The sequence below is a fragment of the Triticum dicoccoides genome, chromosome 1A, assembly GCF_002162155.2.
Source record: "Triticum dicoccoides isolate Atlit2015 ecotype Zavitan chromosome 1A, WEW_v2.0, whole genome shotgun sequence".
NCBI classification, from domain to species: domain Eukaryota; kingdom Viridiplantae; phylum Streptophyta; class Magnoliopsida; order Poales; family Poaceae; genus Triticum; species Triticum dicoccoides.
In genome coordinates this window covers 113075862-113101899 of record NC_041380.1, presented here as the reverse complement: position 1 = coordinate 113101899, position 26038 = coordinate 113075862, and the positions used below count along the sequence as shown (strand labels likewise).

The 26038-nt window shown below is 44.9% G+C and overlaps 2 protein-coding genes across 2 annotated transcripts in view; one reads left to right on the top strand and one right to left on the bottom strand.

Annotated features, from left to right (window-relative positions):
* Window positions 1-17503: 17503 nt before the first annotated feature.
* On the top strand, window positions 17504-22096 carry LOC119365721 (phosphoenolpyruvate/phosphate translocator 3, chloroplastic-like). Its single transcript, XM_037631371.1, has 9 exons — window positions 17504-18214; window positions 18344-18466; window positions 18830-18982; window positions 19074-19159; window positions 20685-20769; window positions 20869-20988; window positions 21085-21153; window positions 21490-21619; window positions 21716-22096. The coding sequence occupies exons 1-9, from the start codon at window positions 17834-17836 to the stop codon at window positions 21790-21792; spliced, it is 1224 nt and encodes a 407-aa protein (XP_037487268.1). The 5' UTR covers window positions 17504-17833; the 3' UTR covers window positions 21793-22096.
* Window positions 22097-23200: 1104 nt separating this feature from the next.
* LOC119365711 (phospholipase D alpha 1-like) overlaps window positions 23201-26038 on the bottom strand; it is a 9570-nt gene continuing 6732 nt past the window's right edge. Inside the window, exons 2-3 of the mRNA XM_037631360.1 lie at window positions 24001-25906; window positions 23201-23911 (exon numbers count right to left, since the gene is read on the bottom strand). Coding sequence (XP_037487257.1) covers window positions 23478-23911; window positions 24001-25906 — 2340 coding nt within the window. The 3' untranslated portion in view covers window positions 23201-23477. The remainder of the gene's footprint in view (window positions 23912-24000; window positions 25907-26038) is intronic.

Below are 26038 nucleotides of genomic sequence, written 5' to 3'. Positions count from 1 at the left end.
CTTTAGTATTTCTTTTCTTACCACTTCTTTCATCTTGGGATTTAACCTTCGTTGGTGATCAACAACCGGTTTCACGTCTTTCTCCAATTTTATTTTATGCTGGCAGAGAGTGGGACTAATGCCCTTAAGATCATCAAGAGCATATCCAATAGCAGCACGGTGCTTCTTTGGAGTTTTCAATAATCTCTTTTCTTCATGCTCTGAAAGGTTAGCACTAATAACATGATATATCTCTTTCTCATCAAGATAAGCATATTTAAGAGTATCAGGGAAAGGTTTAAGCTCAAACACGGGGTCACCCTTAGGCGGAGGAGGATCCCCTAGGATTTCAACAGGCAAGTTGTGTTTCAAAATAGGTCCCTATTTAAAGAATACTTCATCTATTTCCCTTCTTTCAATCATAAACATATCATTTTCATGGTCTAGCAAATATTGTTCTAAAGGATCACTAGGAGGCACGGCAATAGAAGCAAGGCCAATAATTTCATCTTTACTAGGCAATTCTTTATCATGGGGTTGTCTACGAAATTTAGCAAAATTAAATTCATGAGACATATCCCCTAAACCAACAGAAACAATATCCTTATTGCAATCTATCTTAGCATTAACAGTATTCAAGAAGGGTCTACCAAATATAATGGGACAAAAGTTATCTTGTGGGGAAACAAGAACAAGAAAATCAACAGGATATTTAACTTTCCCACACAAGACTTCAACATCTCTAACAATCCAAATGGGTGAAATAGTATCTCTATTAGCAAGCTTAATCGTAACATCAATTTCATCTATCTCAGCAGGTGCAATATCATGCATAATTTCTTTATATAACGAATGAGGTATTGCACTAGCACCCATATCGCATAAGCCATGATAGCAATGATCTCCTATTTTAACAGAAATAACAGGCAAGCCTACAAAAGGTCTATGTTTATTTCTAGTATCAGGTCTAGCAATTCTAGCAGCTTCATCACAAAAATAAATAACATGCCCATCAATATTATCAGCCAAGAGACATTTAACCATAGCAACACTAGGTTAAACTTTAATTTTCTCAGAGGGAGTAGGTGTTCTAGTAATACTCTTATGAACCACAGTTGAAGCTTTAGCATGATCCTTTATTCTAACAGGGAAAGGCGGTTTCTCAACATAAGCAGTAGGAACAACAGGATCATTATAAGTGATAGTCTTTTCTTCAACTTTAATAGGTGCAACTACTTTTACTTCAATGGGAGGATTATATTTAAACCACTTCTCCTCAGGGAGATCAACATGAGTAGCAAAGGATTCATAGAACGAAGCTACTATCTCAGAGTCAAGTCCATATTTAGTGCTAAATTCACGGAAAGCATCGGTATCCATAAAAGATTAAATACAATCAAACTTAGGTGTTATACCTGACTCCTTACCTTCGTCGAGATCCCAATCTTCAGAGTTTCGTTTAATTCTTTCCAATAAATCCCATTTGAATTCAATAGTCTTCATCATAAAAGAACAAGTACAAGAAGTATCGAGCATGGAGCAATTATCGAGAGAAAGCCGAGCATAAAAATTTTGAATAAAAATTTCTCTTGAGAGCTCATGATTGGGGCATGAATATAACATTGACTTAAGCCTCCCCCAAGCTTGATCGATGCTTTCTCCTTCGTGAGGCCAAAAATTATATATATAATTATGATCACGATGAACAAGATGCATAGGATAAAACTTCTGATGAAATTCCAATTTCAATCGGTTGTAGTTCCATGATCCCATATCATCACATAGCCTAAACCATGTCAATGCCTTTCTCTTCAAAGATAAAGGAAGACCTTCTTCTTGATAACATCCTCAGACATACCTGCAAGCTTAAATAATCCACAAACTTCATCCACATAGATTAGGTGCAAATCAGGATGCAAAGTTCCATCTCCTGTAAAAGGATTAGCTAGCAGTTTCTCTAGCATACCCGAAGGAATTTCAAAGTAAACATTTTCAGTAGGTTCGGTAGGTTGAGGAGAAACTCTTTGCTCTACTGGTGGGGGTGAAGATACCCCGAACAAGCCCCTCAAAGGATTATGTTCCATAGTAACAACTGACAGTAAATTCCAGCACACTATATAATTTTTTTCTTACCAAATTCCACCTACCAAAGGCGCTTCACTCCCCGGCAACGGCGGCAGAAAAGGGTCTTGGTGACCCACAAGTATAGGGGATAAATTGTAGCCTCTTTCGATAAGTAAGAGTGTTGAACCCAGCGAGGAGCTAAAGGTAGAACAAATATTCCCTCAAGTTCTATCGACCACCGATACAACTCTACGCACGCTTAACATTTGCTTTACTTAGAACAAGTATAAAACTAGAAATACTTTGTAGGTGTTTTTGGATAGGTTTGCAGGATAATAAAGAGTACGTAAATAAAAGGTAGGGGCTGTTTAGATAAAGAAGCAATAAAGTTAGTATAGCGAGTGTGGAAAAGTGGTGGTAGGAGTTGCGAAATTGTCCCTAAGCAATTGACTACTTTACTAGACCGATCGCAAGTTTTATGTGGGAGAGGCCACTGCTAGCATGTCATCCCTGACTTGGAATTCTATGCACTTATGATTGGAACTATTAGCAAGCGTCCGCAACTACTAACGTTCATTAAGGTAAAACCCAACCATAGCATTAAGATATATTGGTCCCCCTTCAATCCCGTATGCATCAATTTCTATGCTAGGTTGAAGCTTCTGTCACTCTTGCCCTCCAATACATAGTCCTATAAACATACAACTAACCCTATGGTGTGATCCACGCGCGCGCTCATATGATGGGCACCAAAGGGCAGCAACATAACCACAAGCAAATTAAACCAATCATAGCAATTCACCAATCACCGATAGGACAACGAAAATCTACTCAGACATCATAGGATGGCAACACATCATTGGATAATAATATAAAGCATAAAGCACCATGTTCAAGTAGAGGGTACAGCAGGTTGCGGGAGAGTGGACCGCTGTAGATAGAGGGTGGAAGGTGATGGAGATGTTGGTGAAGATGGCGGAGGTGTTGGTGTAGATTGCGGCGATGATGATGGCCCCCGGCGGTGTTCCGGCGCCACCGGAAGCGAGGGGGAGAGAGCCCCCTTCTTCTTCTTCTTCTTCTTCTTCTTCTTCTTCTTCTTCTTCTTCTTCTTCTTCTTCTTCTTCTTCTTCTTCTTCCTTGACATTGTCCCTAGGTGGGAGAAGGGTTTTCCCTCTGGTCCTTGGCCTCCATGGCCTGTGAGGGGCGAGAGCCTCTCCGAGATTGGATTTGTATCTCTGTCTCTCTCTGTTTCTGCCTTCTGGGATTCGTGCCCTTTCACCGTTTCTTATATATCCGGAGATCCGTAACTCCGATTGGATTGAAACCTTCGCCCAGATTTTTCTCCGAAAATTAGCTTTCTTGCGGCCAAAGAAGAGTAGCAACCGCCTTATGGGGGGCCCACGAGGGTCAGGGGCGCGCCCAGGGGGGATAGGCGCGCCCCCTGCCTCGTGGCCCCCTCGGGCACCTTCTCGCGTTGATTCTTATTCCCATATTTCACAAATATTCCAAAAATATTCTCCGTCCGTTTTTATCCCATTTGGACTCCGTTTGATACGGATTTTCTGCGAAACAAAAAACATGCAACAAACGGGAACTGGCACTAGGCACTGGATCAATATGTTAGTCCCAAAAATAGTATAAAAAGTTGCCAAAAGTATATGAAATTTGTATAATATTGGCATGGAACAATCAAAAATTATAGATACGATGGAGACGTATCAGCATCCCCAAGCTTAATTCCTGCTCGTCCTCGAGTAGGTAAATGATAAAAAAAGATAATTTTTGATGCGGAATGCTACCTAGTATAATTTTGACCATGCAATCTAATCATGGCATGAATATTAAGACACGAGTGATTCAAAGCAATAGTCTATCATCTGTCATTAACACAATAATACTTCAAGCATACTAACCAAGCAATTATGTCTTGTCAAAATAACATAGCCAAAGAAAGCTCATCCCTACAAAATCATATATTCTGGATATGCTCCATCTTCACCACACAAAGCATTCAAATCATGCACAACCCCGATGACAAGCCAAGCAATTGGTTCATACTTTTTAACGTGCTTCAGCCTTTTCAACCCTCATGCAATACATGAGTGCAAGCCATGGACATAGCACTATGGATGGAATAGAATATGATGATGGAGGTTTGTGTGAAGAAGTCAAAAAAGGATAAAGTCTCACATCGACGCGGATAATCAACGGGCTATGGAGATGCCCATCAACTGATGTCAATGTGAGGAGTAGGGATTGCCATGCAACGGATGCACTAAGAGCTATAAATGTATGAAAGCTCAAACTGGAAACTAAGTGGGTGTGCATCCAACTTGCTTGCTCATGAAGACCTCGGGCATTTGAGGAAGTCCATCATCGGAATATACAAGCCAAGTTCTATAATGAAAATTCCCACTAGTATATAAAAGTGATAACTCAAGAGACTCTCTATATGAAGAACATGGTGCTACTCTGAAGCACAAGTGTGGTATAAGGATAGTAACATTGCCCCTTCTCTTTTTTTCTCTCATTTTTTTGTTGGTTTTTTTGGTGGGCTTCTTTGGCCTCTTTTTTTATTTGGGCTTCTTTGGCCTCTTTTATTTATTTTTAAAGTCCGGAGTCTCATCCTGACTTGTGGGGGAATCATAGTCTCCATCATCCTTTCCTCACTGGGGCAATGCTCTAATAATGATGATCATCACACTTTTATTTACTTACAACTCAATATTACAACTCGATACTAGAACAAAGATATGACTCTATATGAATGCCTCCGGCGGTGTACCGGGATGTGCAATGATCTAGAGTAGCAATGACATCAAAAAATGGACAAGCCATGAAAACATCATGCTAGCTATCTTATGATCATGCAAAGCAATATGACAGTAAATGCTCAAATCATGTATATGATGATGATGGAAGTTGCATGGCAATATATCTCGGAATGGCTATGGAAATGCCATGATAGGTAGGTATGGTGGCTGTTTTGAGGAAGATATAAGGAGGTTTATGTGTGATAGAGCGTATCGTATCACGGGGTTTGGATGCACCGGCGAAGTTTGCACCAACTCTCGAGGTGAGAAAGGGCAATGCACGATACCTAAGAGGCTAGCAATGATGGAAGGGTGAGAGTGCGTATAATCCATGGACTCACATTAGTCATAAAGAACTCATATACTTATTGCAAACGTTTATTAGCCCTTGAAGCAAAGTACTACTACACATGCCCCTAGGGGGATAGATTGGTAGGAAAAGACCATCGCTCGTCCCAGACTGCCACTCATAAGGAAGACAATCAATAAATACCTCATGCTCCAACTTCGTTACGTAACGGTTCACCATATGTGCATGCTACGGGACTTGCAAACCTCAACACAAGTATTTCTCAATTTCACAATTACTCAATTAGCACGACTCTAATATCACCACCTTTATATCGCAAAACTATTGCAAGGAATCAAACATATCATATTCGGTGATCTACAAGTTTTATGTAGGATTTTATGACTAACCATGTGAATGACCAATTCCTGTCAACTCTCTAAATGGATATAAGTGAAGCAAGAGAGTTTAATTCTTTATAAAAAATGTATGCCCATGCTCTAACAAATATAGGTGAAGCAAAAGAGCATTCTACAAATGGCGGTTTTCTATGCGAAGAGAAACAGGCAATCCAAACTTCAAATGATATAAGCGAAGCACATGAAGCATTCTATAAAGCCATACTCAAACGATATAAGTGAAGTGCAATGAGCATTCTATAAATCAACCAAGGACTATCTCATACCAGCATGGTGCATAAAATAAAAAGTGAAAACTAAATGTAAAAGACGCTCCAAGATTGCACATATCGCATGAACGAAACGAATCCGAAAACATACCGATATTTGTTGAAGAAAGATGAGATGCCTTCCAGGGCATCCCCAAGATTAGATGATTGAGTCTCCTTGAATATTTACTTGGGTTGCCTTGGGAATCCCCAAGCCTGATCTCTTGCCTCTCCTTCTTCTCCTCACATCGAGACATCCTAGATCTTCGAACACTTCATCCACACAAAACTCAACAGAAAGCTCGGTAAGATCCGTTAGTATAATAAAGCAAATCACTACTCTAAGTACTGCTGAAAACCAATTCATATTTTGTTTTTTCATTGTAGCTACTGTAATATAACTTTTCCATGGCTTAATCCACTGATAGGAATCGATAGTTTCATCAAAACAAGCAAACTATGCATCAAAAACAGAATCTGTCTTAAACAGGACAGTATGTATTAATCTGAAGATTCACCATACTTATGGTACTCCAAAAATTCTAAAAAAAATAGGAAAAATAAACATTTTGTATAGAAAGATAGTTCAAAAAGTTTCAGAACTGTTTGGCTTTCCAGTAAAAAATGTAAAATCGCGCACTACAGCCAAAGTTTCTTTCCTGCACCGCACAAACCAACAAGCATTGTAAACATCCTAAAGGCAAACCTTGACACATTATTTTTATTTTTTAACCTTATAAAAGCACAGAAAAGAAATAAATGACTCTCTAAAACTTCCTGGTTGTCTCCCTGGCAGCGCTTTCTTTAAAGCCATTAAGCTAGGCATATAGTGCTCAGGTAATGAATCCACCCGGATCCCAAGGTATATCAAAGCCAATTTTAATTAACAATGATTTGTGATTTAATAGTGAGCACAAGGTAACATATATCATGCAATGATGAAGTCTAACTCTCTTTCTATGCATAGGCATGCCATAAAAGAACAATTCATGCACATCAAGTAAAGGCCAATACATAGCATAAGCAGTTTCTTGCAATTTTATCGTGTGGGAAACATAGAGAGGTGGAGATATAGTTCCTCTCTCATAATAATTGCAAGTAGGAGCAGCAAGCACATGCATATTATATCTATCAAAATCATCATGTGTAGTAGTAAAACGCAACCCATCAATATAATCCTTAACAAGAGCAAACTTCTCCGATATAGTGTAGTCGGGAGAATTCAAAAAGATAATAGGACTATCATGCATGGGTGCAGTAGCAACAATTTCATGTTTAACATAAGGAACTATAGCAAGTTCATCTCCATAAGCATAATTCATATTGGCATCTTGGCCACAAGCATAGCAAGCATCATCAAAAAGGGATATTTCAAGAAAATCAACGGGGTCATAACAATCATCATAGCATTCATCCTTCGGTAAGCACGAAGGGAAATTAAACATTGTATGGGATAAAGAGTTACTCTCATTAGAAGGTGGGCACGGGTGATGAATCCGCTCTTCCTCCTTTTGTTCTTCGCTCTCCTCCTCATCTTTTTCATCCAATGAGCTCACAGTTTCATCAATTTCTTCTTCCATAGACTCTTGTAAAATACCAGTCTCTTCTTGGACAGCAGAGGAGTCCTCAATATATGGTTTAACATAGGCATTAGAAGCATAATTATCATAACAATATTTAAGTATGGCAAAATTTTCAGATTTGTGAAGAGTAGCATCATACTTTCCAATCAAAGAAGCAGTTTCATAAGCACCCTTAAAAGCAACAAATTCTTCAATTTGTTGAACATAATAGTAATTATAAACACCCTTAGCATACGAAGATACGATTCTATTATCACTAAACTTACATTGGTAGGGAAGGTGTTTCTTAGGGTCTTCAGAACAACAAGTAAAATCAGAAATTTCACATAAATTCCAAGCATAGCATTGCAAACGATGAATTTGATTCAATAAAAGTTTCCCTTTTTGAGATAAGCGGTGTCGCACATAACAAGCATGCTCATCTAAAGATTTGCCCTCAACTAAGCTAGTTGGGGTTTCAGCACGAGCACATAGGGATCAAAGATGATCCAGGTAAAAAGCTTCAGGGTGTGATAGATTTTGAGTGGTTCTTCAACCATTGGTTTAGTAGGTACAACTATTTTTTTGGTATTTTGTGTTTCCTACCCATAACTAAAGATAGAAAACAATTAAGAACAACAAATAAAAATTACTTAGTGATAAAGCAAACAAGCACACACGAGAATATTCACCCCACGCTATTGCTCCCCGGCAACGGCGCCAGAAAAAGGTCTTGATAACCCACAAGTATAGGGGATCAATTGTAGCCTCTTTTGATAAGTAAGAGTGTCAAACCCAACGAGGAGCTAAAGGTAGAACAAATATTCCCTCAAGTTCTATCGACCACCGATACAACTCTACGCACGCTTAACATTCGCTTTACCTAGAACAAGTATAAAACTAGAAGTATTTTGTAGGTGTTTTTGGGTAGGTTTGCAGGATAATAAAGAGTACGTAAATAAAAGCTAGGGGTTGTTTAGATAAAGAAGCAATAAAGTTAGTATAGCGAGTGTGGAAAAGTGGTGGTAGGAGTTGCGAAATTGTCCCTAAGCAATTGACTACTTTACTAGACCAATAGCAAGTTTTATGTGGGAGAGGCTACTGCTAGCATGTCATCCCTGACTTGGAATTCTATGCACTTATGATTGGAACTATTAGCAAGCGTCCGCAACTACTAACGTTCATTAAGGTAAAACCCAACCATAGCATTAAGATATATTGGTCCCCCTTCAATCCCGTATGCATCAATTTCTATGCTAGGTTGAAGCTTCTGTCACTCTTGCCCTCCAATACATAGTCCTATCAACATACAACTAACCCTATGGTATGATCCACGTGCGCGCTCATATGATGGGCACCAAAGGGCAGCAACATAACCACAAGAAAATTAAACCAATCATAGCAATTCACCAATCATCGATAGGACAACGAAAATCTACTCAGACATCATAGGATGGCAACACATCATTGGATAATAATATGAAGCATAAAGCACCATGTTCAAGTAGAGGGTACAGCGGGTTGCGGGAGAGTGGACCGCTGTAGATAGAGGGGGGAAGGTGATGGAGATGTTGGTGAAGATGGCGGAGGTGTTGGTGTAGATTGCGGTGATGATGATGGCCCCCGGCGGCGTTCCGGCGCCATCGGAAGCGAGGGGGAGAGAGCCCCTTCTTCTTCTTCTTCCTTGACCTTCTCCCTAGGTGGGAGAAAGGTTTCCCCTCTGGTCCTTGGCCTCCATGGCCTGGGAGGAGCGAGAGCCCCTCCGAGATTGGATCTGTCTCTCTGTCTCTCTCTGTTTCTGCCTTCTGGGATTCTTCCCTTTCACCTTTCTTATATATCCGGAGATCTGTAACTCCGATTGGATTGAAACCTTCGCCCAGATTTTTCTCCAAAAATTAGCTTTCTTGCGGCCAAAGAATAACAACAACCGCCTTACGAGGGGCCCACGAGGGTCAGGGGCGCGCCTAGGGGGGACAGGCGTGCCCCCTGCCTCGTGGCCCCCTCGAGCACCTTCTCGCGTTGATTCTTCTTCCCATATTTCACAAATATTTCAAAATATTCTCCGTCTGTTTTTATCCTGTTTGGACTCCGTTTGATATGGATTTTCTACGAAACAAAAAACATGCAACAAACAGGAACTAGCATTGGGCACTGGATCAATATGTTAGTCTCAAAAATAGTATAAAAAGTTGCCAAAAGTATATGAAAGTTGCATAATATTGGCATGGAACAATAAAAAAATTATAGATACGACGGAGACGTATCACTCCCCCTCACGCGAGCATGCGCCGTACCAGCTCGCGCCGACCGTCGCCGCTCCCGCGGCCAACTCCGGTGCCCCGCTGTGCCTCGGCGGCCGTCGCCCGCTCACCCGGGTTCACCCTGACGGGCGTGTGCCTGCAGCTGCTTAGCCCAGTGCCCGCTAGGCTCCCCGAGAGCCACTGCCAAACGGGGCCCATGCCCAGAATGATTTAGAAAAAAATGAATGAAAAAGAATTTAAAATAAATAAAAAATAATTAATTAATTAATTAGAGAATTAATTAGCTTAATTAATCATGTTTAATTAACCTAATTAGCTAATTAACTTAATTAACTTTTGTTAATTAACTAAGGAGTTAATGACCACGTAAGTTTGACTAAGTCAACAGGACTGTTGACTATTGACTGTGTAGTTGACCTAGTCAATGGGCCCCATCTATCAGTTTGACCGGTCAACGGTCACAGTTGACTGCTGACGTCATGCTGACGTCAACAAACACTATTTTGGATAATGTTGATTTAAAATAATTAAATAAATCCTAAAAATAATTTAAATCTTTTAAAATTAATATAAAATAAACCATAGCTTGGTTGGAAAAACTTTGTACATGAACGTTGCTCAGAACGACGAGATGAATCCGGATGCGCGACCCGTTCGTCCGCCACACATCCCTAGCATAGCGAACACGCAACTTTCCCCCTCCGGTTCATATGTCTGAAAATGCGAAACACCGGGAATACTTTCCTGGTTGTTTTCCCCCTTCGCCGGTATCACCTCCTACTGCGTTAGGGCACACCTAGCACCGTTACTTTTCATGTCATGCATCGATATGCATCTGTTTGCATTGTATTCATTGTTTCTTCCCCCTCTTCTCTCCGATAGACCGAGACTGACGCCGCTGCTGGTGCCCCGACCGACTACATTGTTGACGACCCCTACTTGCCAGAGCAACCAGGCAAGCCCCCCCTTGATCACCATATATTGCCTATTCTTCTCTCTACCGCTTGCATTAGAGTAGTGTACCATGTTACTGCTTTTCGTTAATCCTATTCTGATGCATAGCCTGTCCTTGCTACTACTGTTGTTACCTTACGTGCAATCCTAAATGCTTGGTATAGGATGCTAGTATTCCATCAGTGGCCCTACTTTCGTGTCCGTCTGCCATGCTATACTATTGGCCCGTGATCACTCGGGGGGTGATCACGGGTATATACTATATACTTTATACATGATACATGTGGTGACTAAAGTCGGGCCGGCTCGTAGAGTACCCACGAGTGATTCACGGATTGGGTCCGAAAGGACGTTTGTCCTGACGGCCCTCTGAGTGAACCTTTGTGGCGGAGCGGCAGGGTAGGTGGAGACCACCTAGGAGGTAGGTGGTTCTGGCCCTGGTCGGCGTCCGTGGTTAATTCAATTAACACCCTCAATGAGATCTTGGTATTTGATCTGAGTTAGGCCATTGTCCTATACGCACTAACCAACTACGCGGGAATAGTTATGGGCACTCGACGTCGTGGTATCAGCCGAAGCCTTCATGACGTCAGCGACTGAGCGGCGCGCGCCGGATTGGACTGGAATGCCTGCTCTTGTATTAGGGAGGCTAGGTTTGCTTCCGACCACCCACGCAACATGCAGGTGTGCAATGGGCGATGGGCCCAGACCCCTGCGCCATAGGATTTAGACCGGCGTGCTGACCTCTCTGTTGTGCCTAGGTGGGGCTACGACATGTTGATCTTTCGAGGCTGGGCATGACCCAGGAAAGTGTGTCCGGCCAAAGGGGATCGAGCGTGTTGGGAAATGTGGTGCACCCCTGCAGGGAAGTTTATCTATTCAATAGCCGTGTCCCTCGGTAAAAGGACGACCCAGGGCTGTACCTTGACCTTATGACAACTAGAACCGGATACTTAATAAAATACACCCTTCCAAGTGCCAGATACAACCCGGTGATCGCTCTCTCATAGGGCGACGAGGGAAGGATCATCGGGTAGGATTATGATATGCGATGATACTTGGTTAACTTACCATCTACTCTCTTCTTCTACTGCAAGATGGAGGTTGCCAGAAGCGTAGTCTTTGATAGGACTAGCTATCCCCCTTTTATTCCGGCATTCTGCAGTTCAGTCCACATATACTACCCCTTTCATTGATACCAATGCATATGTAGTGTAGCTCCTTGCTTGCGAGTACTTTGGATGAGTAATCATGGTTTCTTTGCTCCCCCCTTTTCCGCTTTCTATACCCGGTTGTTGCGACCAGACGTTGGAGTCCAGGAGCCAGACGCCACCGTAGACGACGACTCCTACTACTCTGTAGGTGCCTACTACTACGTGCAGGCCGCTGATGACGACCAGGAGTAGTTTAGGAGGATCCTAGGCAGGAGGCCCGCGCCTCTTTCAATATGTATCCCAGATTGTGCTAGCCTTCTTAAGGCAACTTGTTTAACTTATGTCTGTACTCAGATTTGTTGCTTCCGCTGACTCGTCTATGATCGAGCTCTTGTATTCGAGCCCTCGAGGCCCCTGGCTTGTAATATGATGCTTGTATGACTTATTTTATTTGTATAGTTGTGTTGTGATATCTTCCCGTGAGTCCCTGATCTTAATCATACACGTTTGCGTGTATGATTAGTGTATGATTGAATCGGGGGCGTCACAAGACCCATCCGTTAGCTTAGCATAATGATCATTTAGTTTTTCTGCTATTGCTTTCTTCATGACTTATACATGTTCCTCGGACTATGAGATTATGCAACTCCCGAATACCGGAGGAACACCTTGTGTGCTATCAAACGTCACAACGTAACTGAGTGATTATAAAGATGCTCTACAGGTGTCTTTGATGGTATTTGTTGAGTTGGCATAGATCGAGATTAGGATTTGTCACTCCGTGTATCGGAGATTTATCTCTGGGCCCTCTCGGTAATGCACATCACTATGAGCCTTGCAAGCAATGTGACTAATGAGTTAGTCACGGGATGATGCGTTACGGAACGAGTAAAGAGACTTGCCAGTGACAAGATTGAACTAGGTATGATGATACCGACGATCGAATCTCGGGCAAGTAACATACCGATGACAAAGGGAACAACGTATGTTGTTATGCGGTTTGACCGATAAAGATCTTCATAGAATATATAGGAACCAATATGAGCATCCAGGTTCCGCTATTGGTTATTGACCGGAGATATGTCTCGATCATGTCTACATAGTTCTCGAACCCGTAGGGTCCGCACGCTTAACATTCATTGACGATATAGTATTATATGAGTTATGTATGTTGGTGACTGAATGTTGTTTAGAGTCCCGGATGAGATCACGGACATGACGAGGAACTCTGGAATGGTCCGGAAATAAAGATTGATATATGGGATAATAGTGTTTGGTCTCTGGAAGGGTTCCGGAATTCACCTGAAGGGGTTCCGGATGTTTACCGAAATGTTTGGGTATGAGAACACTTTATTTGGGCCAAAAGGGAAAGCCCACAAGGTTTTTGAAAAGCGCAAAAGGAAGTTTTGCAGAGTCCAGGGGCTAGACGCCAGGGTCCAGACGCCGGGGACCCTGGCATCTGGCCATGGAGTCCGAGAAGGACTCTTGCCTTTCGGGTGAAACCGACATTGTGGAGGCTTTTACTCCAAGTTTTGACCCCAAGGCTCAACATATTAATAGAGGGGCAAGTCTAGCACCCAAGACACATCAAGAAACACCAAGCCGTGTGCCGGCAACCCCATCCCCTCTAGTTTATCCTCCGTCATAGTTTTCGTAGTGCTTAGGCGAAGCCCTGCGGAGATTGTTCTTCACCAACACCGTCACCACACCGTCGTGCTAGCGGAACTCATCTGCTACTTCGCCCCTCTTGCTGGATCAAGAAGGCGAGGACGTCGTCGAGCTGAACGTGTGCCGAACGCGGAGGTGCCGTGCGTTCGGTACTTGATCGGGACGGATTGTGAAGGTGTACGACTACATCAACCGCGTTGATAAACACTTCCTCTTTCGGTCTACGAGGGTACGTAGACACACTCTCCCCTCTTGTTGCTATGCATCTCCTAGATAGATCTTGCGTGATCGTAGGATTTTTTTTGAAATACTATGTTCCCCAATAGTGGCATCCGAGCCAGGTCTATGCGTAGATGTTATATGCACGAATAGAACATAATAAGTTGGGGGCGATAATAGTCATACTGCTTACCAGCAATGTCTTACTTTGATTCGGCGGTATTGTTGGATGAAGCGGCCCGGACCGACATTACATGACCGCGTTCATGAGACTGGTTCTACCGACGTGCTTCGCACACATGTGGCTAGCGGGTGTCTGTTTCTCCAGCTTTAGTTGAATCGAGTTTGACTACACCCGGTCCTTGTTGAAGGTTAAAACAACACACTTGATGAAAAATTATTGTGATTTTGATGCGTAGGTAAGAACGGTTCTTGCTAGAAGCCCATAACAGCCACGTAAAACTTGCAACAACAAAGTAGAGGACGTCTAACTTGTTTTTGCAGGGCATGTTGTGATGTGATATGGTCAAGACGTGATGATATAAATTGTTGTATGAGATGATCATGTTTTGTAACAGTTATCGGCAACTGGCAGGAGCCATCTGGTTGTCGCTTTATTGTATGAAATGCAATCGCCATGTAATTGCTTTACTTTATCACTAAGCGGTAGCGATAGTCGTAGAAGCAATAATTGGTAAGACGACAACGATGCTACGATGGATATCAATGTGTCAAGCCGGTGACGATGGTTATCATGACGGTGCTTTGGAGATGGAGATCAAAGGCAGAAGATGATGATGTCCATATCATATCACTTATTTTGATTGCATGTGATGTTTATATTTTATGCATCTTATTTTTCTTAGTACGACGGTAACATTATAAGATGATCTCTCACTAAATTTCAAGGTGTAAGTGTTCTCCCTGAGTATGCACTGTTGCTACAGTTCGTCGTGCCGAAACACCACGTGATGATCGGGTGTGATAAGCTCTACGTTCACATACAACGGGTGCAAGCCAGTTTTGCACAAGCAGAATACTCAGGTTAAACTTGACGAGCCTAGCATATGCAGATATGGCCTCGGAATATTGAGGCCGAAAGGCCGAGTGTGAATCATATAGTAGATATGATCAACATAGTGATGTTCACCATTGAAAACTTCTCCATCTCACGTGATGATCGGACATGGTTTAGTTGATATGGATCACGTGATCATAGGGATGTCTATCTAAATGGGAGTTCTTAAGTAATATTTTAATTGAACTTTAATTTATCATGAACTTAGTACTTGATAGTATTTTGCATGTCTATGTTGTTGTAGATCAATGACCCGTGCTACCGTTCCTTTGAATTTTAATGCGTTCCTAGAGAAAGCTAAGTTGGAAGATGATGGTAGCAACTATACGGATTGGGTCCGTAAGTTGAGGATTATCCTCATTGCCTACTCATACGGAAACGGCGACGAAATTTCTGATGTTTGAACAATGGGTTTGTTGTGTCAAAGTAGTCCTTCCAAAGAAGGAAATGCCCACTCTCTCGGTTGCGATTCAACACCGGAAGGTGCCTCGGAATGGGGCCACGAAACGACAGGCGCTAGCTATTGTGGTGGTGATGGACTAACACGGAAACCAAGATCTTCTCCTTATCATCGGACGAGGAATCGTCTGAGTCACAAAGGAAATTGTGAAGAAAAAAACTCGTTGGCGGAATCCATTTTGTACCTTGGCAAACTGTCGAACAATTTGCGGGCGTCGAGGAAGGAGACGGCCGACGAAGGGGGTCGCGCCGCCCTCGGACCAGCTAGCTGCCCTGGCGGCGTGCGACGAGCGTGTTGGTGAGGAACTGGCCGGGGCGGCGAGGCGGCTTCTTGGTCGCGGCCGCAACTGTGTCGGGGGAGAGGGGGTGAAAAGCTTTCGGTTTCTCGGCGGCAAGATAACGGTGGCGGGCGACATGGGAGGTGGCGACGCTAAGATATTGGCGGCAACCGTTAGTTTTGGTGTGTGCAAGGATCTCTATGAATCTTTACTAGCAAAAGAGCCAGTGCGTTGCAACGGGAGAGAAAACATAACACACACTCTTAACTCAAAACCGTCACTCAAGACCACAATAGGTCCATCTCCTTTATTTTTGCGAGGCATCATATTTGTGTTGCCACTTATCCTCCTTCTCACCCTCGCCGGCGATGGCCTCGGTGTTCACACAAAACGACAAAAAAGTGTGTTGAATATGGTTAATCCTAAGGCGCCTCTCTCTCTCTCTCTCTCTCTCTCTCTCTCTCTCTCTCTCTCTCTCTCTCTCTCGCTTTCTCTCACTCTCGCGATGAGAAATCTGTTGTTTTCCCCTACGATATTTTTCAGAGGTATGCATGTGTAGTTATCAATGTTTTCTTTTCCCTATATGGTTATAGTGGGGTGTTTATTTGCAATCTAGATCGCCGCCGGTATGAAAAAAGGATCTTGCGCTATAAATTATAAGTTTGCTTCCATAAAAATATTTTAAAAATATTTAATAGGTAAAATTAACATCAAATTTAGATTCCACACATTTTTCTAATAAAATTTCATATATAATATGTTAAAATCGAAGTTACGATTTAAAAGATACATATAATTTAAAAAATCATTTAATTTGATTCAAATATATTTCAAAATAATATTTAAAAATACTTAACAGGTAAAAATAATTCATATTCATATTCTATATATTTTTTAATCAAATTTCATATATAACATGTTCAAATCGGAGTCACGATTTAAAAGATATGGATGATTTTAAAAATCATTTGTTTGCCTTAAATATGATCCGCGGATGAATTACCTAAAACATCAGGTTTTTTTTGAAAAATGTAAAATAACGGTTCGGGTGTTACTTAAATCCGGACGGCGGGTTGATTTCAAAAAAAGACAGGAACTTTTGTGTAAAATACGAAAATAACGATTCATTTTAACTTAAAACAAGACTGCGGGTTGAATTATCTGAAATAGAGAGACTTTTCTGAAAAATGCCATGACGGACGAAAGAAATCTAATTTAATTTATTATTAGATAAAGATAAAGAAAAAGAAAAGATAGAGATAGAGATGAACGGTCTTGAAGCTGTCTTAGGGTCTCTCTTCGAGAACGGTGTTTTGGCTCATATGCACCCAATATCGAAATATATATTTCGAAAAGTTGAAAAATTCGAAACAAAAACCCCATGTGTATATCCGAACATTTTATGTGCGTGCACAAGGTTTCGGTGAAAAACGACGTTTTTTGTGCCTTGTGTAAAAAAGATAAAGAAAGGCCTCATGAATAGTTAAAATGAAGCATCCAAAATTGTCTTTTTTACACAAGTCACAAAAAACATCGTTTTTCACTGAAACCTAAATTATTTTTTCTACACAAGTCACAAAAAACGTCGTTTTTCACCGAAACCTTGTGCACACACATAAAATGTCTGGATATAGATGCAAGATTTTTATTTCGAATTTTTTAACTTTTTAAAATGTGTATTTTGATAATGGATGCAATGGATCTAGGAGCCAAAGGCAATTACCGTCTTTCTTCATAGTTTTGAGGCATGTGTTACTCTGATTGTTGATTAATGATACACGCGGCTTAAAAAGAAAGCACTCCACGTGACCACGGAGTGGACGAAAACATGCGGAAGGGGAAGCCTTACATGCTCTCCTCCGACGCGCGATCACGAACGGCCAGATTTGGATTTCCATGGCGGAATTTCAGTTTTTATCAAAAAAAGGAGCAGCAGAAAGTTCCAAGAAAGGGCTGCCATCGTAGGAGAAAACCCGAGCGACGAGGGCCAGAAAAAGCGAGTGTACCGTTTAATTCTGCTCCTTTCCGCACCCGCACAAGAAAGAAAGCGCCGCCGCTCGACGAGAGAGGGAGATGGCGGCTGACCTCCTCGTCTTTACCCCGCTCCCTCCCTCCACCAGCGTCTGCTTTGATTACCTTCCGTTTCTGTCGTCGCGCAGCGAGAGGAGCACGCCAGCCGCGCGATTGCGAGCTCCTCCCCCCTCCATAAATAGCGCCGGCTTGGCGGGCAGCGGCGGCGCCCGCCTCTACCGCATTTCCAACGACGGCACATCTGGAGGGAGAGAGAGGAGATCCGCCGCGCGAGTAGATTTCCTCGCCGCGCCCCGTTAATTAGCGCGGCGCCCGTGTGAGAGTCCAAGAACCGGACGGAGGAGCCAGGTCCGCGAGATGCAGAGCATGGCGGCATCCTCCTCGTCCTACTCCTCTGCAAGAGGCTGGGCGGCGGTGCGCCGTTGCCCCTCCCCTTCCCTGCCCGCGCGGCACGTCGCCTTCTCCTCCTCGTCCTCTTCCCGCTGCCCCGTCGCGGGCGCCGGCGCGCCCGTGCTGCCGCTCGGCATTCGCGGGGGCCGCCTGCCGCTCCCCTGCCCCCTGCTCCCGCCCGGCGGCAAGAACGGCGCTTCCGCGAGAAGGGCGGCGGCGGCCGCCGCGCCGTCGGCGGAGGGAGACGGGAAGCCGGAGGCGGCCGGCATTCCGCGGACGCTGCAGCTCGGCGCCATGATCCTCGTCTGGTACCTCCTCAACATCTACTTCAACATCTACAACAAGCTGGTCAGTCCTAATCGACATTTATTTCCCCTTTCTTCCTTTAATTTAGGGTTATCACACAGACAAATCGTTTCTTGATCCTCCTAATCCAATCTTCGTTTGCATGTGACTGATGATGTTGCTACTACACAGGTTCTGAAAGCAGTGCCCTTCCCGTACACCATCACCACCTTCCAGTTCGCATCCGGCTCCTTCTTCATCACTCTCATGTGGCTGCTCAATCTGCATCCCAAGCCAAGGCTCTCCCTTCAACAGGTAACAACAAGGATAATCACTGATCTTTTATTACCCTTATTAAAAGTTTGCACGAATGTTAAAGTTACTTAAAAAAGCTCTCACCATATTAGCCGGCAGATCAAATGTATCGATCGATTGATTTGGATACAAACGACTATATTATCATTTCTGATTGAAGGGGTTAACTTCTAATCCTCACTTTTAATCTGCATCGGAATCTGTAAGCTTTTCTAGTGGGTTTACCGAAGCAAAGTTCTTATTATACCCTGATCGTCTAAAAATGAATTGTTTCCTTTTCGGTAACACGTTCATGATTCATGTGAAATTGTATAGTAATTCAATTTTGATATGAATGGATTAATCTTTTAATTATTGGTGCAGTACGCAAAGATCCTGCCTTTGGCCTTAATACACATGATGGGCAACGTCTTCACCAACATGAGTTTGGGCAAGGTGGCCGTCTCCTTCACGCACACCATCAAGGCCATGGAGCCCTTCTTCTCTGTTCTGTTCTCAGTCTTGCTCCTCGGGCAGGTATTTTATTTCATCTTAAGTGGTCCGTCCTGACAAATGAAATGTGCAGAAAGAGATGAGTATGTTGTTCTTAATTGTGCTGTTCTTGCAGACACCTTCTTTACTGGTAGTAGGTTCTCTCGTGCCGCTTGTCGGTGGAGTTGTGTTGGCATCTATGACTGAAGTTTCTTTCAACTGGTTAGTTGTAATATTGCCATTAGTTAATATTCCAAATGTCAAAGGATTGGCGAAACATTGACTTTTTGATTACCCTCTTCAGATATTTGTAAGATCATCTACAGCCGGATATAGCAAATCCAGCCCCTCATAGGTCCGCGGACGCGTCCGGGTGTGTCCGAGAGGGCCTTGTCGCCCCTCATTTTGCGTCCGGTGCAACTGAGTACCTCAAATATCATACCTCAAATCCATACTACACAACACAAAAGCTACGAAGTACCACATAGATAAACCTAGCCTACTTCTACTCTTCGTCAGAGATGTAGATGACCTCCGTGCCGGTAGTGCTGGACGGACCTGCCTCCTGGTGGATGGCCGCCTCCCGCTGCTTCAGCTCCCCGTCAGACTCCACCTCCGCTGCCTGTGCCTCGCGGAGGTTGGCCTCCACCTTCGCCTCTGAGCGGATGGAGTCGAGGATGGCCTGCTGCTCCGCCGCCTCTTCCGCTTGGGCGACCTCAAACTCGCCAGGCGCGTCGGCCATGCCGAATCCGGCAGCCGGAGGCGCCGGATCTGCCTCGCCTTCCTCCTCTGGCTCTGTGTCCTCCATGGCCGCGTCCAGCGCCTGTTGCTCTGCATCCTCCTGCTCCTGCTCCTCCTCCTCCTCCTGTTGCTCCGGCGAGTCTGGAGGCAGGCCAGCTGCAATCCGTGCTTCGCGTCGGGCCCGGATCTCCTCAAGGAGCTTGAACCGACACTCCGGAGTGAGCATTGCGTAGGTGGTGATCCGCTGCCGAGCCATGGCTACAGGCGGACGACGAGCTCCGTGCTGCGAGTGAATGGGGAGTGGCGGCGCGGAGAGGAAGGAAATGTGAGTGCAGCTAGGGTTAGGGGTCACCGTCCTGCTTAAATAGCCAGATTTGACCCCTCGGGCATCAATCCGACGTGGCGGATGCGCCCATGCGTGTCTGGGCCTCCTCATATATGCCCTAGATTTGGGCTGGGTATGAGGGATGCCGGTCAGCCCAGACGTATAGGGCCAGTTTGAGGAGCCCGGCTGGGTCATGTTTTTGTGACCAATCACTGATCGGGCCGTCCACCTGGGCGTATAGGGGACATTTGAGGAGCCCAGCTATAGATGCTCTAAGCTATATAAATATGGAATGTATCACACTATCCATTAGTTTAGTCAAGCTTATCACTACCACTCTGGAAAGAAAGAAACTAGTTGTTCACATTGTTGGCAATCCAGTTAGCCTTATATGCTTGTATCACTCAAAACTTACTAAAATGGGAAGTGAGGTGTCAATTATGAATAGGCTCTGGTTAGGTTACAACTGTATACATTACCGCAAATGCAAATAATAATAATACTGTTTCTCCAGTTATTTTAGCTAAAATAATGCAGCAAAATATATTTTATTTTATTTTATTTTGCAATTCAAAACATTGGTTGTACTTCAGGTTCCCCCAACTGGTTTATTTCCCGTGGTCTTATTGAGAACCATCTGCCATCATGTATACTGACTGCATATGTACTTTGGGGATACAGGATTGGATTTTGGAGTGCCATGGCTTCTACTGTTACAAATCAGTCGCGAAATGTTTTCAGCAAGAAACTTCTTGCTGACAAAGAGGTGATTTACTACTTTATTTTGTTCCATTGGGCATTCACACCATACAAACATGATAACTATCCTGAACCACTTTCCCCTTATGCATTTCTTTTCTTACAGGAAACGTTGGACGATATAAATCTCTTCTCAATTATGACTGTCATGTCATTTTTGTTGTCGGTCCCATTAATGCTATATTTAGAGGGCATCAAGTTTAGCCCATCATACCTACAGAGCACTGTGAGTATTGCCAGTTCCCAAAAGTAGAAATGGATTGGTTTGCCTCCCTTTTTTTGGCTAATCATAACTTTTTCGAACATTGTACCTTTTATGTAGGGCGTAAATCTTCAAGAACTTTGCGTGAAAGCAGCCATTGCTGGCACTTGTTTCCATTTTTATCAACAGGTGTGCTAATCTTCACTAAGAATCAGTTCCCTTCAGAAATATATTTTAAAAAGTTTTGGAGGTTCTACAAAGGTTCCAAGAATTATCACTTAGTAGCTTTAGGGGCTGGACTTTGCCCATTTTATATTATATTACTATGGTCAACCGCTTTCAGTGTACATGTTTTTTTACCTTCAGTGATGTTAGATGAGTGGTCCTGCATAATAAGTTTCATGACCTGAAATTCAACTTCTACCACTTATCTGTTTTTTCTTTTCTCTTTGATATTTACCATGAGTTCTATTCAATTTTGTCCTTGATTGCCTGTAACAAAGTTTCTGTTTGTTTCCGAGGCAGGTTTCATATAGTTTATTGGCCAGAATATCACCTGTGACCCATTCTGTTGCAAACTCTGTCAAACGGGTTGTTGTCATCGTGTCATCCGTTATCTTCTTCAGAACTCCAATTTCACCTATAAATGCCCTTGGTAACTTCATGACTAACCAATCCTATTTAGCCAGCAAGTTCTAACAATTCACTTTCCGATTTGTTTCTCTGAAATATATTCTTACCTTGCCTGCAGGAACTGGTCTGGCTCTGCTCGGTGTTTTCCTGTACTCTAGATTCAAGAAGGCAAAACCAAAGGCAAAGGCTGCATAAAGATCGCTTATATAGCAACAATTAGCTTCAGAAGGATCAGGATCAGGGGAATGTACTGCTTTCACTGGTAGCATACACTTGGCTTTCCCCCAGTTTGTCTCCACCATGTTCTCTCATCTTCTTATTTGGCTGCTTGTACCTTGTATAGAAGATTTTTCTGAAGGTTGTGGTGGACCGACAAAGAAATAGCACTGTCAAAACTCTTTTCAAGAGAACAAGAATTTTGGCATGTACTCCTGAAAGTTCTGATACAGAATATTAGCCTTTTTGCAGTGATTCTCTTAACATGTTGGTGCAACTTATACCTCTGGTGCACTCTGCATGCAACGTCGCTGTTGTTTCCAAGTCAAGTGCATCCAGATGCATTATTGGTCAGCTTCTAGCACATTTTTTATTCATTTCATAACTTATGCTAAATATTATTTAAGCACCGTAGTGCTATAACGTTCAAGATTCTAACTTCCACAGTGAAAAAATTAAACATTAAATCTCAAAAAGCGGTAGTGTTATCATTTGAAAAAAAACTTCTAATTTTTCCCTAAAGATCAGTATCAATGGAATTGAAAAAAAACAGGGAATGGAATTTTTTTTTTTGAGATAGATTAATGATTTATACATTAAAAAACTGCGTATCTTGTAGAAAACTACAATTTTGTTTGAGATTGCCTTTTCACTTATGAGGGAATTTTGTTCACTACAAAAATAAATTGTTCAAGATGATTTCCTTAGAAACAAAAATATATATCATTTATTTGTGTTTTGCTTAAAAAGAATAGAACATTCTGGATAGACCGGGTGAAAGTGAAACAGATGGTATTGACAGGTGACAACCCATAGCCATACTAACCTGTGGATGAGGAGTTGAGAACACATTCACCATAAAAAATAAAAGAATTTTTAAATATCACAGGAAATATACGTGAATTCAGAGTGGATCTGTTCCCACAACTTCATGTTCCAGGTGAGGCGAGAAAGAACTTTAAGTAGATTAGCTCATACTCCAACCATTCAATTAAATTTACCTTACACCACATATAGCTCTGGAGATGGAAACAGTCAGTGGCGGTGCTTGACATAAAAACCTGCGATATCAATCCACCCAAGATGTATTTTAGTTCTAGATACATCCATTTCTGCGACGAGTAATTTCTGCGATGTCAGTTAACATCACAAACACTGTAGCTTCACCAGTGGAGACAGAATTTACATATTTGCATATAGTTTGAAAAGAAATGTTGAACTATTGGGGAAAATGTATCTTTCTTCACCCGATTCGTGAAATTTGAGAGTCCATATGCTTGAAGATATGACAGAAAAATCTAGCAGAAAACAAAGGAGTAATTCCAATGATCTCATATAGGCGTGAAGATGGTTAGTTATCTGACAAGCTGTGGCACAAACACTGAACTGTCAAAGAAAACAGGCATACGCTAATGCACGAATTAAACCTGTTTAAGCTCATCAACATGTAGCACTAACAAATTAACCTACAATCACGATAAACCCATCACCATGCACCATGCAACTAGTGCATTTCTTATATTCGCTAAAAAGAAGAAGGAAAACCACAATCTAGGGCTGTTCTTATTCAGAGTTTTCAGAGAAACACCAAATCTTCAGAGGAAAAACCAAACGGAAGGAAGTATTTGATCGATGCAACGTGATGCAGGCAGAGGTGCCTCTATCTATGTGGTAAGGATGGGCGGGAGGTAGTCGGACTTGGCGCCGAGGATCCGCGCCTCGGTGTCCGGGAAGAACTCCACCCCGGGCAGCTGCGTCACCGAACCGTCGCCGGTGACGCTGACGGGGTAGGTGAGGAGGTGGCCGGGGAGGTCGCGCTCTGGGCCGTCGGCCGCGTAGAGGTCCCAGTACCTTTCGGCCATGGCGTTCACCTTGTGCACGCAGTCGAGGCTCTCCGGCCGCTGGAACGCGTCGTCCATCATGCCGAGGTGCTCGTACCACAGCGCCATTCTGAACCCGTGCACCTGCCCCCTCGCCGGCCGGCTCGTCGCCAGGTGGCCCGGCTGGTACCCGCCCATGGCGATCTCCGAGTCGCGCGCCCCGTCCATGGACCTCTGGTTGATGTTCGCCGACCCCACGATGATGTACTCGTCGTCCACTGACAAACACACACACCATCAAGAACAGCCCAAATGTGTCTACCAACATGCAGATGCAGAACGAATTGCATGTGTCGTACGTACGTACCGATCATCATCTTGGTGTGGACGTAGATCATGAACCGGCGGTTCTGCTGCGCCTTGAGGTAGTCGCTGTCGGGCTCGGCCGGCTCCGGCGGCTGGTACTCGCCGGGCTTCTTGGCCTCCCGGTTGCCGAGGCAGAAGAAGGTGAGGTAGTCCTTGGGTTTGGCGTCGATCCCCTTGGCCTGGATGGCCTGCGCGATGTCGCTGTACATCATCTCCATGGTCCTCCTCTGCCAGTCCAGGATGGCCTGCACGGACCCGCTCGCCGGGATGCCCTCCGGCCACATGGGCACCACCACGTACACGGTGAACCGCTCCCCGGCCTCGATCTTGCTCACCACCTTCATAGACAGCTCCTCGGGGAGGAGGTGCAGCGCGCCGACGTCGTCGGGGTCGATGCCGTCGGGCTTCCAGCAGTAGGAGCTCCCCAGGAAGTACTGGTTCTCGATGTAGATGAAGCTCTTGGCCCTCCGGATGGCGCAGATGTACGCGTCCTGGATGCTCCGGTCGATGATCTGGTCCTTGCCGCTCACCAGCCCCGCCTTGGCCGCGTCCTCGGGGTTGTCCGGGAACCCGAAGGCGGCGCCCCCGTCGATGGACCGGAACAGCTGCACGTTCCACGCCTCCCTGTCCTCGGCGTGCATCACCGGCGACGGCGGGATGATGTCGTCGGCGAGGTCCCTGAGCTGGACGAGCAGGTCCTTGCCGCCCTGCTTGCGCCACCGCTGCTCGAAGTTGTAGAGCACATCCCACGCCACGGGGCCCTCGAGGCGGCAGTGGATGTCGTGCCACGGCTCCCTCGGCCCGCCCTTGGCGATCGCCGCCGTCGCGAAGTTGGGCTGGTGGAAGTCGTCGTGGTGAGGGCCGTCCAGCGTCCCGAACAGGGAGTGGAACGGCGTGTCGTAGCGGCCGTCGCAGAGGTCAAGCCCGCCCACGAAGCTGAGGATCCGCCGGCGCCGGCCGCCGCCGCTCTGGGGCATGTCGTGGTCGACGATGATGGTCTTCTGGTGGTGCGTGAACATGGTGGAGATCTGCAGGTCCTGGACGAAACTGCCGGAGTCGTCGGGGTCCCGGGGGCAGAGCACGCAGTGCACGTCGGTGTCCTGGAAGTAGTTCATCGTCTCCTCGTCGTGCGTCGCCATGAGGCCGTCCTTCTTGAGCACGCCAACCGAGGTCCGGTCGTCCCAGACCAGCATGAGCACCCTGACGCCCTCGCCGGCCTTCTTCTTGAGCAGCTCGCCGAGCGTGACGCCGCCGCCGGCCGGCTTGGGCCGGTTGGCGTCCCTGAGCAGCGCGATCTCCGTGTACACGGACCACCCCGTGATGTAGATGAGGTGCTTGGCATTGCTGATGGCGGCGAAGATGTCCTCCCAGCAGCGGTGCGGCTCGTAGCAGCGGCCGTCGTCGAGCGGGATCCTGGGGATGAAGCCGTCGGGGATGTGGGCGTCCTGGTACAGCGTCACCTTGCACCCCTGGCGCTGGGAGAAGAAGGTGTAGGGCACGCCGGGGTTCTTCCCGGAGCGGATGCCGCGGCCCCAGGCCCGGTCCTTGGAGATGTCGAAGTACTGGAGCTTGACGTGGATCTTGCCGCCGCCCTCGACGGGGTTGCGTCTGTCGTCGCAGAGCGGGAGCCAGCGCTCGACCTCGTCGCCGCCGTAGATGTCGCGGACGGGGAGGTAGCCCGTGCCCACGACGGCGGCGCCGATGGTGCTGCTGCCCTTGATGGTGAAGAGCACGTCGGAGGCGAGGTGCGCGCAGTAGATGTGGAAGGACTCGAACCAGCGCGGGGTCGACGACTCGTCGTTCAGCGTGCGGGTGCGGCCGATGCGGGCCTTGCCAAGGCCGACGGTGGCGTAGAGCTTGCTCGCGCCTTTGCCGACGCCCACCGTGTCCTCGATCCCCTCCACCAGCTGTTGCTCACCATTTTTAAAACCAACAGAGATCTCAGTACGATGTCGCGAAGAATTCGTACGTGAAATAAAGCACGCTACCAGCATTGAAAAACCATCGAAACATTCGCTGAATGTACACGACGATCCCCA